An 18,359-nucleotide genomic window follows, 5' to 3' on the forward strand; every position below is an offset into this window, starting at 1 on the left:
GGGACAGAGATCGGTGAGACGAGAGAGAGGGAGGTTAAGTTGATTTTATAAAATAAAACGTGAAGTTTCGGAACATAGCAGATTCTTTAGTCTCATTTCCGACACTTACGTCTTTTTAAATTACAGTATCAGAGCTTCTCAAATTGGACAATTCTGTCAATAACAGTAGGAGATGAGGACGATCTGCCTGCTAAATTCTCCTCCTTTGAATACAGCGCTTTCGTAAGAGAGGACGCTAGTTTGGTAAGGAGGAAAGATAAGAAGAGGTTATGGTTGCCCATTTTGGTGAAACAAAATGGGTTGTGAAGTGCTATGAATTGCCTTGTGATGAAGTCATTTCCGATATGGATCACATGACTTCGACTGCATACTGCGACTCTTCACCAATCTCCTGGCGATGAGGTTTATCTTTTCAAGCCTAAACTTAAGAAGCATTTTGTTCCACTGGTATTCTCATGCTTCTGTATAGCTGTGATTATCACTACTCGATGTTGTGTTCCCTTAGTACTAGTGCTTTGCTGCCGTGTAGCTCTATTTTTTAATGTTTTTAAATCGGGGGCGTCCATGTCTCTGAGATCAGTATATTTGAAACGCGCCAATCCAAGTGGCTGAAGCATTAAGATTTACCGCCTCAAGGAGATTCGCAGTATGCGGTCGAAACGAGGTCATCAAAATCTTGAAACTTTAATCTTGGTTTCCTGAGTCTTCACTGATATTAACCGCAGGGTAGGTCAAAGAAATCACGAACTGAATTGTGGACAAAGCTGCCTGTGCGATACTGTGGTCATTTCCATTAAACTGTAATGACTGTGTTTCGAGATACTTGCAGATATTGGCCGTGACAAAACTACAGTCAAATCAGAGGGTTGATAAATTATTCATACCAGATCATATGTTTATTCGTTTGTGCAACTTGAGTCCAATTGTGGATGTTGTTCGTTTACAGATAGGTTTTTTTTCACTAGGGAACGTCCATCATTCAAGTTACTGCAGCTGATCAGGACAAACTAAATGATCCAGTGACATATAAGATCGTTGAATGTAAGTTCCACACTGGGAAACTGAACAAGAAGAGGAAAGAAAAAACATAACGAAATAACTACAAACGATTTTTTTGGAGAAAGCCCTTGTAAAACGACAACAATGTGTATTGAATTGTTCAAATGGTGCGGAACTTTTAACTTTTAGACTCATTAAGGGCGAGAATATATATATTGGGTTATTTTGCTGGAGGCTAGAGATTTTAACTGAAAGATTGTAAGATACGAGGTAGTCGATAAAAAGGCAAATGATCCTATACCGTGACGATTCCTGCATAGAGCCTCTCCTCAGTCCACAGCGTAAAGCATAAGTTGAAGGCAATAACTCTCAAGGTAACTTGGCCGCATTCAAATGTTCTTTATGCAAGATGTTAGACGTAAATTCTATGATACATGTAAAAGATGACTTCGTCTCACAACGTCTTTAGTGACCAGAGATCACGGCATCCTTCCTGTGTATTAGATATTAGTGATGATGACCATAAACATTTATTTTTCATTTGCTTTTTTACCTCAATCGTTTTTTCAGCGACCAATAATGACAGTCTATTTGACATCAATGTCTCCACTGGTGTTATCGCCTTGAATGGAACACTGGACAGAGAAGCTGTTTCTGAATACAAGCTGAGAGTGTTGGTAAGGCAAATACGGTTGGTCGTTGCAACCAAACGTTGGTTGCCTTTCACTAATTATTCAAATTGACTGGCCAAATAGAAACCCGCGTAGAATTTATCTTGCATACACCTCAAAGTTGCACATTCGCCTCTCTTACATTCACCTTTCCTTTTTCCAATTCGCTGTTTAGTTATAAATATTCATAGTGGTCTGGTTACAATAAGCAACATTTCGATTCATGCACTCGTTACGACCCAGATATCACGTAAAGACTACCGGTGAATATTTTCTGTCGTAAATAAAGATATTTTTGTCCAAAAAGGACGAACAGTGACTTGTGTTGGAAAGTATATCAATGCACGTGAAGCAGTCACTCTTAGAGACAATTGACAGTACATAAAAAAGAAAAAAAGTTTCAACAATGTTGTTGGTGTTTTTCATGTCACTGCCTTCTACTTTTACTTCGTCCATTCAATGTTTACAAGCAATCCTTTGCAAAATTATGAAAACGTCTCTCCGATTTTTAAAGACCTAAACTGAGCCCGTTACTTATTGATTTGGTATTTGAAACGATCGACTGAAAACTTGAATTTTCTTTTGCAATTGCCAGGCTTATTCTACGCATCATCTCCCCGATCATGCCACAATTAATATCCAGATTAGTGACGCAAATGACAACCCACCGACCTTTTCAGCCAAGTATTACTCATTTTCAATTAAAGAGAATGCAGGAATTGGTGCCATTGTTGGTGAAGTGAAAGCGAGTGATGTAGACCAAGTTAGTAGTAGTAGTTTTGTTATGTTCTGTGTTTCGGAAAAAAACATCTTTGTAAAAGATCTGTTGCCACAAATTTCACGAAAAAAGTCAAACTTGCCCAATCTATATTTACCAAACCGTTTTAAAAATGTTCTGACGCAGTTTTAAGAAGTCATTAACTAAAAATTTCTGTATCACAGGCAAAAAAATTCATCTCAGCCCTTACCATATTTTTTTTTTTTGATTGATATCATTCTTCCTTTGAAAAAGGGGAGCAAATTTACCTTATCATAACTGTAAGAACAAAAGCAGAAGATGGGGTATTTTATGTGGTGCAAGCTTTGGCACACCCTTACTCCCATGGTGTTTCCCTCTATATTCACGAATATAAGCGGATAAAAGCGACTTATGCGGGGAAAAAGCAAAAAATTAGGATTGCCGCAACAGAAGCTTGGTAAGCAAGTCAGACGATGCGGAGGATTGTCGGAGGTAGATGCTATGGATGAAGAATTAGCTGCCCTCTTCGAATATTGATAATATCGAGTATTCTCCTTTTTTTTCGGTAGGGAATCAACAACGTGTTTAACTACGTTTTACCGGATGGTGGAGAACCTTTTGCCTTCTTTGAAAATACTGGTGTTCTTGTTGTGAATGGGTCGTTAAACCGTGAAAAGCAAGACCGCTACAGCTTCTTGGTAAAAAGAGAGGCATTTGCCAAGATTTCACACTGTTTTAGCTAATAGCTCTTGTTAGATCGAAAGCGTTTAAACGATTTTCATCAGTTGTGTGCAGTCGACGTGAGAGTAACCAAGAAAAATCAGCAAAGTTCTTAGTTGCAATTTCGTTTTTGTGTGTCAAAATTGAGATGTGATGCACAGGTGTACCGGCCTAGGCTGAGTGTGGAGATTAATTAAAGAAAAAAGAGAACACTGTCAAATCATGTCTAAAAGGTTTTAAATACAAGCAACGAGTAATGGCGGAAAAATGTAGTAACATAATGATGTCCTACATTCCTTGTTTATGACTATGTTTGATATTATACTGAGATCTAACTGCAATTTTCTGAGGGCGAAAGCATCTCAGAGTTTTGGCCTCTCTTTGGGTGCTAATTGTAATTGTTAACACAAAGTAATTTATCTTTGCATAGATCATAGATCTAAATCATGCAGAGTGCAACACAATTACTCTCCATTTTCCTACGTTTGAGCTCACTCTCTGTCATTTTTACCACCAGGTATTCGTCAAAGAATTTCAAACTGTGGAAAAATATACCAACAACGCCACGGTGATTGTTACAGTGGAAGATAGAAATGACAACAGTCCCCGCTTCGTGAGACCGTTCTACGAAATTACAGTCCAAGAGGAGCTCCCCAGTGGAACAAATGTCCTACAGGTACTAACAAATTAGTTCATTTAGTAAATCTGGCAGAAAAGGAGACCTTATCAGGGCGCACAACTGGTCACTGCTAGATTTAATTAATATTCATGACAAAAGCCGCGTTGCAACATTTCGAAAAAATTTTTGCTTTGTGTATTAATGACCAAAATTATTGATTCGGCCAACATAGAAAAACACTAATAAAGAACCACAAAGGAGAATGAAAGGACGTAAAATTCAAAATTAGAGCGGATCATAAATAAAGAACTTGAAAAGTTTCATCCATAAATTTTTCAACTCTTATTCTTTTAACTAAAGTTGAAATTTCAAGTAACAAAGAAACAGCAAAAATTGTTAGGAATGGGTAAGGCGAAATAAATTTAAACGGGTTGTATTTGGATTTACATCTAGCCAATCTCGAGTAACGTGGAAAGTTTTTTCCCAGATTGTTGTATTATTGTTATTGATAAGTAATTATGACGACGACATGCATATTTCTATTTTCACGTTTCATCCTCCAGGTTCTGGCTAATGACACCGACGTGTCGCTCAATGCTATTATCATCTACAGTCTCGTTCAAGACCCCAGAGATCATTTTCTAGATTTTTTCATTGATCCTATCAATGGATCAATACGAACCGCAAAGACACTTGATCGGGAGAACATCAGTATTTACTACCTGACAGTGAAGGCGGAAAACAGCGCCCTGAACACACAGACAAGGTTTGTGAGATATGTGAAGACCCAGGGATTAGGGTTAGGGTCAACTCCACAAAAACTCTATTGATATCGAATGCACTGAAGGATATGGTCTTTGAGCCGTTTTTAACTAAATACGGGTGTACATTTGGACCGTTATGATTGGTATGGTCTTAAATTAGCTATGGTTTGAAAGGGAACCACGACAACGTACAGAACTTTTAATCTTTTCAACTTTGATAAGTGATGGAGAAAGGATTGTAATTCTATTATATTACCCTTGAGAATTTGAGGGTGAATAGTGTTAATTCTTAACTTCGGCACCGACACTAATCTTGGTTGGGCTACAAAAAACTTAGCGACGCAATCCAACATTAATGATGAATAATACTGTTATTGTTTGTTAGCAAGAGATTTCCGCAATACATTCGTTTAGCGTTTTAACTTTGATTTCCTTACTAAGGGAGGTGCCTCCTTTTACATTACGATTACAGGTCGAGCACGGTATCAGTAAAAATCATTGTTGGAGACATCAATGATAACTTTCCATTATTTGGCCAGCCCTTCTACACCGTCACTATCACAGAGGCTGCTGTAGTGAACACAACCCTCTTGAAAGTTCAGGTCAGAAGATAATTTGTTGTTTATCAAGCAGGAACATTTTCCGACTATCTATTCAAACTACCCAACGTTATTGGACTTGAAACGTGACGGAAAACTACAAAATATCAATTTGAGACCTATAAAGATAAAAAAGCACCGAAATAGGAAGAAAAAGCTAATAAACACTAGATTATTTAGTTTTATCAACTGAGTTCAAAAGGTAAATTAGCTACCATGAAGAGATTCTAAATCTGACATTTCGAGCATTACAAGCTCTTTACGGTGGCCAATGTACTTTATCAAGTCAGATGATGAAACCAAATTATCTTGTTATACTGCCCCACCGACGCAGCACCATGTGGCAGCACCATGCCACGATTCCTTTAGAAACTTACTTTCTTTATAAATAACGCTATTTTGACAAATCACTGGAAACAAAGAGGTCAGAGATACATATACTGCACTGTGCATGTTACTGGCCGGGTAGGAGGTCCGTTTAATGCAAAACTACATTTGACCCAGATACTGTGCATATAAAAGTCACAGTTTTTCACTAAACGCACCAACCTGCGCCGGTAATTTTCTTGCGTTAAAACAACAAAAAATTAACATAGAAACAGAAACTGAAAGAGAAAAATCAAAACCTTGCAAGGGTGTTACCGTGACTGTAGGAAAAGGAAGGAAAATCCAGATTGAGATAAGAAACTATAGCAATTCGTTACCACAATGACCGAGATTTGTTTTTCGGTACCGATTGTAGGATACATGCCCTTTTCGAAATAAAGAAAAAAAAAGGTAATAGTTAAACGATTTCTGTGATAGAGTTTCGTTTTTCAAAACATCCATCCATTATAGGCCACGGACAAAGATTTTGGTGAAAATGCAGCCATAGAGTATCTCCTGATGGAAGGAAATTCAGGAAGTGTCTTCAGTATTGACCAAGAAAGGTATGAAGTTTAGCTTAGCTAACCTCAAATATAGTTCAAAATTGAAAGGAAAGCACTAAATCTTCTGAATTAGTTAACTCTCTCTCTCACGGAGTTGCAATCGTAATGTTTCTCGAAGAGATCAATCTATTCCCCTAAAACAAAACCCTGGTGGTCGAATGGTCAACACGTGGAAACAGGTCAAACCTTAGGGTCATCACACCAGGTCCCTTGTGTTATTTTATTGGGTACTCTACTTATCTCTTTCCATATTTGGTGACAAGTCGTTTTCTCCAGTACCAATTTCTCCACCCAATCTTAAATATTGACAAGCAAGGTATAACTGAAACTTGCCGTTCAGATTTAGTATTATTAACTAAGTTGGTAACGTAAATTGGCCACCGTAAAGAGTTTCAAAGCAGACGTTGCGCGCTTTAGCCCTTGGTTTAGAGCTGAAGACGAAGTTAGCCCGCTTCGCTCTGACGAAGGGCTAACGCTCGAAATGTCAGCTTTGAAACTCTCTACGGTGGCCAATTTACGTTATCAACTCAGTTGATAAAACTAAATTACCCTGTTATACTCTCCCACCGACGCAGCACCACAGTTTCTTTAGCGGCTTACCCCCTTTGTTCATTTGCCTTTAAGATTGTTTCAATTTCAAGTTTTCATCAATTCTGTCTCATCTTAGCGGTTCTATAAGTGTTGCTAGAGAACTTGATAGAGAAGAAGTCGAAGTCTACCATCTGATTGTACAAGCAAATGATGGAGGGAATAAGGTAGGCGCTGTTATCTTCCCGTTAACTCTTAGCTTTATTCAGACTGTAATTATCAACACTAATTCAAAACTAATTGCATCTTAGAGCACCACTGTTAATGTCACGGTTTTGGTGGGTGACGTCAATGATAACTCGCCCCAATTCACATCAGTGGAGGGCTATCACTTTTCTGTAATGGAGGAGACCTCTGGATTGATTGTGGGTGCTGTTAAGGTAAAGTAACTGCCCTTGATTGACAAATCAATGCACCGATATTTATTACTATTACACGAGACTTAAAACTAGAAATACAATGGCACCAGTAACATACTGGCGATTTTAGTCACCTTCCTGCGAATAATGTTTAACGGGAAAAGATTCTTCCGTCAGTTTCAAACATCTTTAATCCCAACTGTTATTATTTTCTGTAGGCAAACGACAGCGACATCGGAAAAAATGCTCAAACAATCTATTTATTGATGAATACACCATCGTCCAAAAGGTATGCTTGATTGCTGTCACGCAAAAATGATTATTATCGAACGTTTATGCCATTTTATCTTTCTAAAGTAAATACAGCACTTTTGAAATCGATGTATACGAGATGTATATGAGAAGAAGTGAGCAACCATGATCCCTATTCAAAATCCAGTCTGAATTATTAGTTTCAGGATAAACTCTTCAACAGGAGAAATTTTCACAACTAAAGCACTGGATTATGAAGCCTCTCGTTCTTACATATTGGTTGTACAAGCTGAGGATCAAGGGCTTCCGCAGTCGCGAAGGACAGCTGTGGATGTGTCAATCAATGTCATTGATGTCAACGACAATGCGCCAAAATTCTTCAATATGCAACCTGATGTGAAAGAACTTGAAAATCTTCTGGCTTGCGTCGCGTACAATGCAACGGTATGTGTTCTTTTCTCCCTCTTTTCTTTCTTTTACGCTTTATTTCCTTCGAAGGTTGGCTCTCAAAGCGCAAGATTTCCTTAGTTTGAATGTCTTGAAAGAATTCTATCAAAATATCTGGATAAGAAGATGTTGCGTTAATTACCGCTACAGCTACTTATATATTAGACACGGAAAGAGTGTTCGTTAAGATTTTCCGCTCTTGGGTACCATCTAGTCAACAAACAGTGAGTTTTACTGAAGATATTTCGGGAGCTTCCACAACAGTTAGATTCGGCAGAAAGCCGATGATGCACTTCGGCTTGAATTAATTGACAAATGGTATCTCACCTTAAGTCGTTCCTTCGACTTGAATGCCAGACAAGGTTCTCTTTCAAGCCTTCAAGTCTCCACTATTCTTTTTTAGAATCCCATCCATATTGGTCCACCAAATTAATTTTTAATTATGTTTGAAAATTATAGTATATTTCATTTTAAACTTAAAAGTCTTACCTATAATTTCACTCAGGCTAGCTACTTTGACACTTCAATGGAGTGATTTACTTTATTTACCTCTTTGATTGTATCAAATGAATCGGATGTTTGTTTGTGTGCCGTATATGACTTGCTTGGTGGAAAAATTCTGTAGAGAGTTCTATTTTTGTTTGTTTGTTTGTTTGTTGGTTTTTTAAAGTCGATTTTGTTTTAAGTTGAATGTTGTCGCCTTTTTGTTCTTAATAGGAACTCACTGTTTTCCGAGTACAAGATTTGACTCCTGCCAACACTGAGATTGGTAGAGTGGCAGCCTTTGACAAGGACGAAAGTGTCAACTCTGTGATATTTTATCATATCGAAGGTAAAAATTCTTGATAATTGAGATGCCTTTCAATGAGATTTGACGCAAAATGACTTTTTTAAAAACTCTGCTCGCCTGTCATTTTTCATTCTTAGCAGATACACTAAATTATTTTGTCACTGATTTTTTGTTTCAGGCAATGGATCAAAATTCTTTTCTATTGAAAACCGCACTGGGATCATAACTACAAATCAACAGCTGGTAAGTGTTGGTGTAGCCTCATACGCAGTTGTTAGGCACGTCACGTCGCACAATCATTCCCTCACAACCAAAAAAACTGTTGTGTGGCGTGACGAGCCTGCGTTGGAGGCTGACAGGCCAGGGGAATAAAATGCTGGTGGCTTTACTCGTAAAAGAATGTATTAATCTCTCAGACAAGAATCTTGGTGACTACAATCTCTCAGAATTAGCGTTGCATGAAATTAACCAAAATAATTAATATTGATGGACGCTTCCCTCCCGTCTCCTCCTCAACATAAATTCACCATCCTCGATTCCAAGATTCAAATTTCGTGGAATTTAGCTCAATCTGACGTCTTAAGGATTAGTAATTAATAATCCTCGGAGGGGGGGGAGGGGTGTCGTAATATATTTCTTGGGAGGGGGGGCTACATGGTTTTCAGGGGCAACCTAGATGGTAACAGACGTCGCTAGCGGAGTACAGAGGGCTATGAGAAAGGCTCCTGGTGGGAATCATTAGAATAACACATCAACACATAATAATACGTTAGAGTAACACATAAGAATAACAGACTTCGCTGACAGAGTACAGAGGGAGGCTATAAGAAAGGCTCCTGGTGGGAATCATTAGAATAACACATCAACACATAATAATACGTTAGAGTAACACATAAGAATAACAGACTTCGCTGACAGAGTACAGAGGGAGGCTATGAGAAAGGCTCCTGGTGGGAATCATTAGAATAACACATCAACACATAATAATACGTTAGAGTAACACATAAGAATAACAGACTTCGCTGACAGAGTACAGAGGGAGGCTATAAGAAAGGCTCCTGGTGGGAATCATTAGAATAACACATCAACACATAATAATACGTTAGAGTAACACATAAGAATAACAGACTTTGCTGACAGAGTACAGAGGGAGGCTATAAGAAAGGCTCCTGGTGGGAATCATTAGAATAACACATCAACACATAATAATACGTTAGAGTAAGACATAAGAATAACAGACGTCGCTGACAGAGTACAGAGGGAGGCTATAAGAAAGGCTCCTGGTGGGAATCATTAGAATAACACATCAACACATAATAATACGTTAGAGTAACACATAAGAATAACAGACGTCGCTGACAGAGTACAGAGGGAGGCTATAAGAAAGGCTCCTGGTGGGAATCGTTAGAATAACACATCAACACATAATAATACGTTAGAGTAACACATAACAATAACAGACTTCGCTGACAGAGTACAGAGGGAGGCTATAAGAAAGGCTCCTGGTGGGAATCATTAGAATAGCACATCAACATATAATAATACGTTAGAGTAACACATAAGAATAACAGACGTCGCTGACAGAGTACAGAGGGAGGCTATAAGAAAGGCTCCTGGTGGGAATCATTAGAATAGCACATCAACATATAATAATACGTTAGAGTAACACATAAGAATAACAGACTTCGCTGACAGAGTACAGAGGGAGGCTATGAGAAAGGCTCCTGGTGGGAATCATTAGAATAACACATCAACACATAATAATACGTTAGAGTAACACATAAGAATAACAGACTTCGCTGACAGAGTACAGAGGGAGGCTATAAGAAAGGCTCCTGGTGGGAATCATTAGAATAACACATCAACACATAATAATACGTTAGAGTAACACATAAGAATAACAGACGTCGCTGACAGAGTACAGAGGGAGGCTATAAGAAAGGCTCCTGGTGGGAATCATTAGAATAGCACATCAACACATAATAATACGTTAGAGTAACACATAAGAATAACAGACGTCGCTGACAGAGTACAGAGGGAGGCTATAAGAATGGCTCCTGGTGGGAATCATTAGAATAGCACATCAACACATAATAATACATTAATAGTAACACATAAGAATAACAGACGTCGCTGACAGAGTACAGAGGGAGGCTATAAGAAAGGCTCCTGGTGGGAATCATTAGAATAGCACATCAACACATAATAATACATTAATAGTAACACATAAGAATAACAGACGTCGCTGACAGAGTACAGATGGAGGCTATAAGAAAGGCTCCTGGTGGGAATCATTAGAATAGCACATCAACACATAATAATACATTAATAGTAACACATAAGAATAACAGACGTCGCTGACAGAGTGCAGAGGGAGGCTATAAGAAAGGCTCCTGGTGGGAATCATTAGAATAGCACATCAACACATAATAATACATTATAGTAACACATAAGAATAACAGACGTCGCTGACAGAGTGCAGAGGGAGGCTATAAGAAAGGCTCCTGGTGGGGTTCATTAGAATAACAAAGAGCCTTGAGGGAGGGGGGGGGGGCTTATGTAAATTTATTGTGACGCAACCGAAATCTTCCTACAGGGGATAATTCATGATCTACAGAAAAGGCTCTCAAACCAGTTCTTTGATGTTCTATCGATCGCAAGAGTCGCACATGTACACAGATAATGAGTACCAATCCACCGTGACCCTACTAAATTCCTTTAGTGGTCAGCAGTTAATGTAATGAGAAAAGACGAGAGGCAAATAATAGGGTTTACTTGACTCTAAACCTCTTTACTTCTCACAGAAACGAGTTGAAAAGGAAATCTACAGCTTGACTGTAATCGCTGAGAACTCCTTAGCGTCTCCCAAGCTGTGGTCAACTCTGGAAGTTCAAGTGATTATATATGGCTTGAGTAGTAGAACACCACAGTTCACCGCTAGTGAATATCATGCGGAAATATCAGAGGCTGCCACTGTCGGAACACCTGTGATTAAAATTAATATTACAAATAACATACAGGTATTTATACGAATGAGTGCATAATGTTAAAAGGGAAACTGGCTGAAAGTTTGTGGAGCCGAGCCATTCATAGGCAGAACGGGCTCTGGAGCGGGAAAGTATACGAGAAAATAAAAGAACCAAAAGCCAATCAGAGAACGAAATTAGAATGTTCGAACAAGAGATTGAGTGAAAGAACTGATTAGGGGAATAGCGATACAGCTGCGAGAAAATAAAGAGCGAAAGAGTTGTAGACTAACTGAGAAACAAGCGAATTGGTGAGCGAATGCCTAAACAGATGATCAGCGACCGGAAGTTCAAATGAAGTAAAGAAACAACAAGCAAAAGAATGCAGCTGATCTAAAGAAGGAACGGGAAAACAAAAGAATAAGATGTGAATTAGCCTAAATAAATGAAAGAAGGATATAACGGGGCTAAGAAGTGCGACTTTTTTTTTAACAAAAGGATTATTGTATTCACTCGTATAGTATTCATTATATGTGCTTGCTTTACCAGGCTACCTCATATATTGTGTTCAGAGTGTTGCATGACCAAAGCAGCGCGGGCTCAAGAAAATTTACGATAGAGCCTGAGACAGGACTCATCACCACTCAGGGAGAACTGGATCGAGAAATAACCGCTAACTACTCTGTGAGTGCTCAAAAGGCCAAAAGCTAAAACCTTTTTTTTTGTCGTTATTTAATTCTCTTCTTTTGAGGCGGTTTGTGTGATTAAAACTGGAAAATTCCTTCTCATGGATAAAATCGGATTCATTTACCCTCGGCAGTGTCTATAGAACAATAGCTAAAGGAGACCGACGTAATTAATTAAAAAAAGCACTTCAAATGAAAAGTTAAGACCCTACTTCATGGTTGGAGATGACTATATAAAATCTTGGTCGAGGACTCAAGCCCGCGACCTCAGGCATGCGAGTCCAGCGCTCTTACCCCTCATTTGGCCACACTGACTTCTAATACAACATCTTACCCTTTCTAAAATTTTATAACAGACATTTTTAACATACGTTGCAGCTGTTGATTGAGGCAAAACTGTTAAACTCAGATCCTGCACTTCAAGAGGTGTCAAGTGTAGTGCTTGTATTCATAAACATCAGTGACGAGGATGATAATAACCCGCGCTTCCTCCGGCGGTCCTACCAGTAAGCTTTTATTTTTACTGTAATTTTGATAAACTCATGAGAGATTTCTCTTTAATTTATTTTCTATAAATATTAAAATGATTTACCGGTCAAACGTGTAGGTTCTTGTCCAGTGAGCTTTCTAGAGTCGGTGACTTTATAGGACAAGTAAAAGCCGTGGACATTGACAGAGATCATCAATCAGATGTGTTTTATGAAATTACCAGCGGCAACGAGAAAGGTGCGGCGAAAACCTCGTGTTTTCTTTTTATATTTTGTAAGCTTAAGCTATCGTTTTACAACCGCTTTCGTTGTGCTTCTCATCAATAGCTGGTTTTGTTCCTTTTTGCTTATTTGTACCAGGTCTTTTCAACATCAGTGAATATCACGGGACAATATATGTAAAGCAGAGGTTGGGAAATGAAGCGGCCTCATCCGTCCAATTGCTAATACGAGCACTTAATTCACCTGCAGGACTGGGTAACAGGAAAAGAAGAGGTGACAAAATCAATTAAACGCACCTCCTGACTTAAACGTTGTCTTTACTTGGGCTAGCCTGCCGTGCTGGCAGTCTGCGGTTTTGAGGGCGGAGAGAAAAATGAAAGACCTTTCATTTTTCTCTCCGCCCCCAGACAGCAACGCAGACCGCCAGCAACGCAGGTCATATTTGGGCTGGTTTTTCGTGGTCACTTTCGTGCGGTGTTTCTCTGCCCTTTCCATCTGAGTTAGGCAACTATGTTTAGATAACCTTTGTCTTCTACCATAGAGGACACATACTACAGCAAGTAAAATTTGAAAACAAATACTAGATACCTGAAATGTGTTCGTTTGTTTGTCCCTTTCTTTCTTTTTGTTGTTGTTGTTCTTGTTGATAAATGTCATGAAATGTCAAAGAAGACAAGAGAGACGTCAAACGTTCTTATGAAGGCGGAGGCAAAATAGGGCTTGGGTTGCTATTCCAGTTATTCTCAGTTTCTAGGGGATGGTTGTCGGTTCTAGCATACAAAAGAATATACGTTTGATCCTAGAGATATATAACTGCTCAGATGCCAACGAGTTTCAATGAGAGTCTTGATTTAAGTAAATTATTTGATTTCAAACTAGATTACCTCAGTCTTTGGCTCATCGTGATCAAGTACTGCGCGAGAAGATGGCGAGAAGCTCGCAAGAAGTTACGCTAGACTCAATGACGCGCGACTTATACACCACGGACAACTTTCAGCACCCTAACCGAAGCAAAAATAGAGCACATATCTCGCTGTTTTTGCCAATTGATTTAAAATGAGTTTTTTCATGCAACTCGCTTAGGTTGCTAGTCATTTTAACGTCTCTCGTAAAGCCTCGTGTATCATGATCAATTTTTATCTCACAACTTTCATTTCCATTTCAGATGGAACGGTAGCTTTCGATGAGGTGTCAGCCACAATTGAGATTCAAGATGAGAACAACAACCCTCCTGTGTTCATTCAATCACAATTTATTGGAGGCATGCAAAATTATTTGTAGAGTTAAATATAGAATAATTATTCATACTGGCAGACCCTGACAGTATAGATATTGCTATAGTGAGTGTTCGTATCTCCCTCTTTTAAAGAAGTGTTCGATTAAAGATCTCGTTTTTGAATTCATCAATTAGGTAAAGGGACTTACCATATTGAGTGCGCAGTCACTGAGTCGAACCGATCATCAAAAGAATTAAAAAATCCAGCTCAATGATTAGATCTGTAACTTGGTTATTTTAGTTAAGTATCAACGTTATGCTTAAAAGTCCGTACTCAAGCCAAGTGACCTCCACTCCCTCCCCCCCCAAGTTTATCCCGGTTTCCCTAACATGAAGAGACTAAGCTTATGATTGTTCCCCCCGAGATGGGATGCTAGTTCATCGCAAGTTTATCATTCAGCATTTTATCAGGCTTTCCCAACAGTTAGCCGGTATCTATTTATCTTCCTGGGTGGAAAGGCATGTGAGAGTAATGTGCTGTTACCAGGGACTCATCACATGGACCCGAAGTCCAGTGCACTGACCCCAAGACTAATGCGTCTTCCACAATGTTATGCTTATGATGCTCCCTGCCTTATGGTACATTGTTTCAGGTTTTTATGAAGGTGAGGCCGCAAGGAACACAGTGGTGGCAGCCATCCAGGTAAACTATGTAATCGGTTCGTTTTTCGCTGGTTTGCTTGACTTCAAAATGTGGGACTTACGTTTTGAAATTTCGAGAAATAGAATTCCGTGAGGTCCATGATTGTTTTCCTTTGATGCAAACCTGTGCGTTCTTTCACAGGCATCAGACAAAGATTCCGGCGCTTATGGCTCTCTTTGGTACTCCATCGTACATGAGGGGACACCTGGATTGTTCTCTTTGGACAATACTACTGGTGACGTAACACTTTCCAATCTCTCAGACCACGTCACTGGGAAATCAGTGTTTGCTCTGACAGTTTCTGCCGTGGACAACCAAGGAAAAGTACCGAGTAACAGGGCGAATCAAAGTGCATCTGTTCTGGTAAGTTTGTGAGTGTTGGACGGATGTTGCGTTCTCTGCATTTCAAATAGATAACAATACGTCACCTTATGTCACCTTATAGTCACTACGTATGGGTAACATCATGATTTGGAGTGCAATTTGAAGTTAACAAGCGCGAGCAAATTTTTCAAAGACAACAAAATTGCAATTTGTTGTCTTTGAAGAATTTGCAAGTGCTTATTACATCAAATTGCAAAGGAAATTATGTCATTACTTGTTAACAATGTACATGAAAAAACATCACGGAAATTCAAGATAGACGAAATTTTGAAAGAATGCGTGCACTATATGTAATTTGCACTCGTGTTGCAACTTTGCACTTGTGTAAAACTTTGCTCTCGTGTTACATGAGAATGCACTCGTTTTCGGCCAATAAGAAGTGCGTAATTTTTTTCATGTACAATATTAAACTTGTTAACCATTTTTTCATTCAGATTTTCGTCCTCTCTGATCCTAAGAAGCTGTCACTTGAGCTTGGTGTTCCTCCTGTTTTTGTCCGAGAAAAGAGAAGCGAGATTGAAAGGTTCGTTGTTTGTTCTCTAGCTCCCTAATCAACGCTGATTTATTGGGAGACTTATTTCTCTAAGCTTTGCAATTTTCCATCATACAGATCTGGAATTAATCACACAGTTGTTTCGCTGCTACATAAAGGCCAACTTCACGGATTAAGCCATTTCTGTTGCTTGTGCAAATATGCTCTATTCTGAGGCAATAGTTTGAAAATCGCTTTTCTCCTTTGTTTATCTCTAGTATGCTGCGCAATCTCACTGGAGGAACCGTGATGATAAAAGACATACGAGAGACCGAGGATGGAAGGTGAGTGGTCATGAAGACAGGCCAAGAGCCACAAGGCATCAGAAATGTAATAGTTATAACAGGAGCCAAGGTAATGGGTTCCTGGTTATAACTGATAACATTTCTGGCAATAAATAGTAACACTAAGGTCCTGAAATGAAAGTCCAGGTTGATCATGATCCAAATGATTATGAACAAAGATATGTGAAAAGTTAAGAAACTTATACCTCATCAAGTTAACAATTTCTTGCACAGATCTGAATATATCTAATTTTGAAATGCGTTTAAAAATTGGATTTTAAAATGTTACTCCTCCAGATTACGCTTCGCTGCTAATATTATAGATCTATAATTTTTTCGTTACTGTTAGTAAATGTCTCAAGAACAATAGGCATTCTGCGCGATGAAACAGCTATCATGGCTAGAAACTCTGGATTTTGATGTTAGGAATTCCAGACAGGGTATGCAAACTTAAAATGTTCGTGCATCGTGCATGAAGTTAAAAAGTTTATTTTAATAGATGTTGATGAGGTAAGTAAATTTTAATAAAAACTCTATTGTTAACAGTTTCTCTTGTTTTCATCATTTCCAGCACACTAATCTATTTCCATGCTGTTGACAACAACACCTTATCTTTGTTGACTCCGGATGAGTTTATGAGGTAAAGCAACTGGAGAAAACGATCATAACGGATATAAAGAGGTCTCCTACCTATTCGTCACCTATCTTTCTTTCATTCTGTCGAAGAACTAATGCTCGAAAAGTCAGCTTCTGAAACTCTCTTACGGTAGCAAATTTCCATCATCAACTCGGTTGATGAAACGAAATTATATTGTAATACCTTCCACCGACGCAGCACTACAGTTCCTTGAGAAAATTACCCGTTTTTTTTTCTTTTTGTCAAAAAGAGAGAGGATCGTTTTGGATGCATTAAGCCAGCCGTTGATGTAGCGAATCAATACATATTCATTTATCCTTTTTGGTCATCATTTTCAACGTTATTATTGAACTGCTACTATCATGAAACGTTTCAATTTTTTTCTGAGAGAAGGCAATTTCCTTCTAAAATTCGAAGATATGGAGATAAAGAACTTTTTTTTTTTCAAATGAATGAAACAGCATTTGTCTTGTGTTCTACATCAGTACCTAACTTTTTTCTATCCACTGTTTTCTGGTTGTTGCGGTTAATTCAGTTCCTGTACTTACATTCTCAGTCGCCTGCAAAACAACTCCGACCTTTTGAACGATGTTTTTAAAAAGTGGATTATACGTATTCCTTCTGGTGGGACAGCACATGCGTCTAAAGACTCAAGGGAGGAGTTCAGTATCCTGATTGCTGTTATGCTGGTGCTCTCTGGCGGCATCGGACTGGGAGCATTCGTTGGCATTATAATAGCCAAGAAAAAGAGAAAACGGTGAGCTTTTTAAAGTTGTATGTGCATGTTAGAAAGATCTACTCGTGTGATGTGATCGCCCTGGTAAGGTTAGACCTGAAGAAATTTGGTTGAACTTATGCATAGACGTTTTTTGAGCCATCTACCACAACTAGAAGTCGGGAGTTCTTTCCCTACCACTAAAACATTATTTTTTTTCGTGCACGCTACTTGCTTGGAAATACTTGAACGAGGACATTCAAGTTGGTTAATTTTAAAGCTTGTCTGTATTTATTTACCATCTGAGGTTTTAACGAATTGAGCGAAAGTTATCATCAACATCAAGTTTTTCATGCTTGTAAGTAGAACGAAACATTAGGAGCACGGAGATCCCAGTCTTTCCCTGTCCACATAGACATGAATGTTCGAGCAATCCTTGCTTTCACTAGACGATTACTGAGAAGTTACGTCAACAGCGCCTTAGTAACCTGAGAGCCTTGGTTTTGGATCAGAAAAAATGGAAATGAGATTAATTCATTTGCATTCTTGTTTACATATAATTACATGTGCGGGCAGCATGACTTTTCTGAATTGATATTGTAGTGCTACACTCGATTTAGAAGCTTCTTGCTTCTCTTCACTCCTCCTCTTATCTCATGTTGCAGGCAAAAGAGAGCCTACAAGACTACTGATGAATTACCATATCCTCTGACGATGCCTTGGTAGTAAGTATGACCAATAGAGAAAGGAGTTAGGGAACTGGTAACTAGCCTTTTGGTAAAATCCTTCCAGATATACCAATTTTATTGAGGTTATACATAGATAGTCGCACGAATAAAAGCCTGTTTCCTGAAACTTTCTGTGAAAAGATAAATTTCGATAATAATAGCGTAGTGACTAGTTTTTTCCATGAAAGAGGTTTCCTTGGATCAAAAGGAAAAGGTCATTTCTTAAGCGGATATTTACTGAGCGGACATCTGAGGAAAAGACATCTCTAAACTAAAAATAGCTTTTGTGGAATCTCCATGCGACCCCATCATCATCCCCCGC

At 38.7% G+C, this 18,359-nt stretch overlaps 1 protein-coding gene across 3 annotated transcripts in view; it reads left to right on the forward strand.

The window, feature by feature from the left end:
* The window catches only part of LOC131795547 (protocadherin Fat 4), a 33,635-nt gene that overhangs the window by 11,268 nt on the left and 4,008 nt on the right, over positions 1 to 18,359 (forward strand). For all 3 annotated transcript variants that reach the window (XM_059113127.2, XM_059113128.2, XM_066163273.1), the window contains exons 8-35: positions 127 to 243; positions 966 to 1,041; positions 1,570 to 1,676; positions 2,266 to 2,433; positions 2,979 to 3,107; positions 3,647 to 3,805; positions 4,312 to 4,514; positions 4,985 to 5,114; positions 5,949 to 6,040; positions 6,708 to 6,795; positions 6,880 to 7,008; positions 7,206 to 7,276; positions 7,440 to 7,683; positions 8,404 to 8,518; positions 8,655 to 8,719; positions 11,281 to 11,496; positions 11,992 to 12,126; positions 12,507 to 12,634; positions 12,736 to 12,854; positions 12,977 to 13,111; positions 14,004 to 14,099; positions 14,708 to 14,757; positions 14,899 to 15,120; positions 15,576 to 15,664; positions 15,892 to 15,957; positions 16,529 to 16,597; positions 17,151 to 17,351; positions 17,975 to 18,034. In XM_059113127.2, coding sequence (XP_058969110.2) covers positions 127 to 243; positions 966 to 1,041; positions 1,570 to 1,676; positions 2,266 to 2,433; positions 2,979 to 3,107; positions 3,647 to 3,805; positions 4,312 to 4,514; positions 4,985 to 5,114; positions 5,949 to 6,040; positions 6,708 to 6,795; positions 6,880 to 7,008; positions 7,206 to 7,276; positions 7,440 to 7,683; positions 8,404 to 8,518; positions 8,655 to 8,719; positions 11,281 to 11,496; positions 11,992 to 12,126; positions 12,507 to 12,634; positions 12,736 to 12,854; positions 12,977 to 13,111; positions 14,004 to 14,099; positions 14,708 to 14,757; positions 14,899 to 15,120; positions 15,576 to 15,664; positions 15,892 to 15,957; positions 16,529 to 16,597; positions 17,151 to 17,351; positions 17,975 to 18,034 — 3,479 coding nt within the window. The remainder of the gene's footprint in view (positions 1 to 126; positions 244 to 965; positions 1,042 to 1,569; positions 1,677 to 2,265; positions 2,434 to 2,978; positions 3,108 to 3,646; positions 3,806 to 4,311; positions 4,515 to 4,984; positions 5,115 to 5,948; positions 6,041 to 6,707; positions 6,796 to 6,879; positions 7,009 to 7,205; positions 7,277 to 7,439; positions 7,684 to 8,403; positions 8,519 to 8,654; positions 8,720 to 11,280; positions 11,497 to 11,991; positions 12,127 to 12,506; positions 12,635 to 12,735; positions 12,855 to 12,976; positions 13,112 to 14,003; positions 14,100 to 14,707; positions 14,758 to 14,898; positions 15,121 to 15,575; positions 15,665 to 15,891; positions 15,958 to 16,528; positions 16,598 to 17,150; positions 17,352 to 17,974; positions 18,035 to 18,359) is intronic.

Source organism: Pocillopora verrucosa, chromosome 3 (assembly GCF_036669915.1).
Source record: "Pocillopora verrucosa isolate sample1 chromosome 3, ASM3666991v2, whole genome shotgun sequence".
In the NCBI taxonomy this organism is placed as follows: Eukaryota; Metazoa; Cnidaria; class Anthozoa; order Scleractinia; family Pocilloporidae; genus Pocillopora; species Pocillopora verrucosa.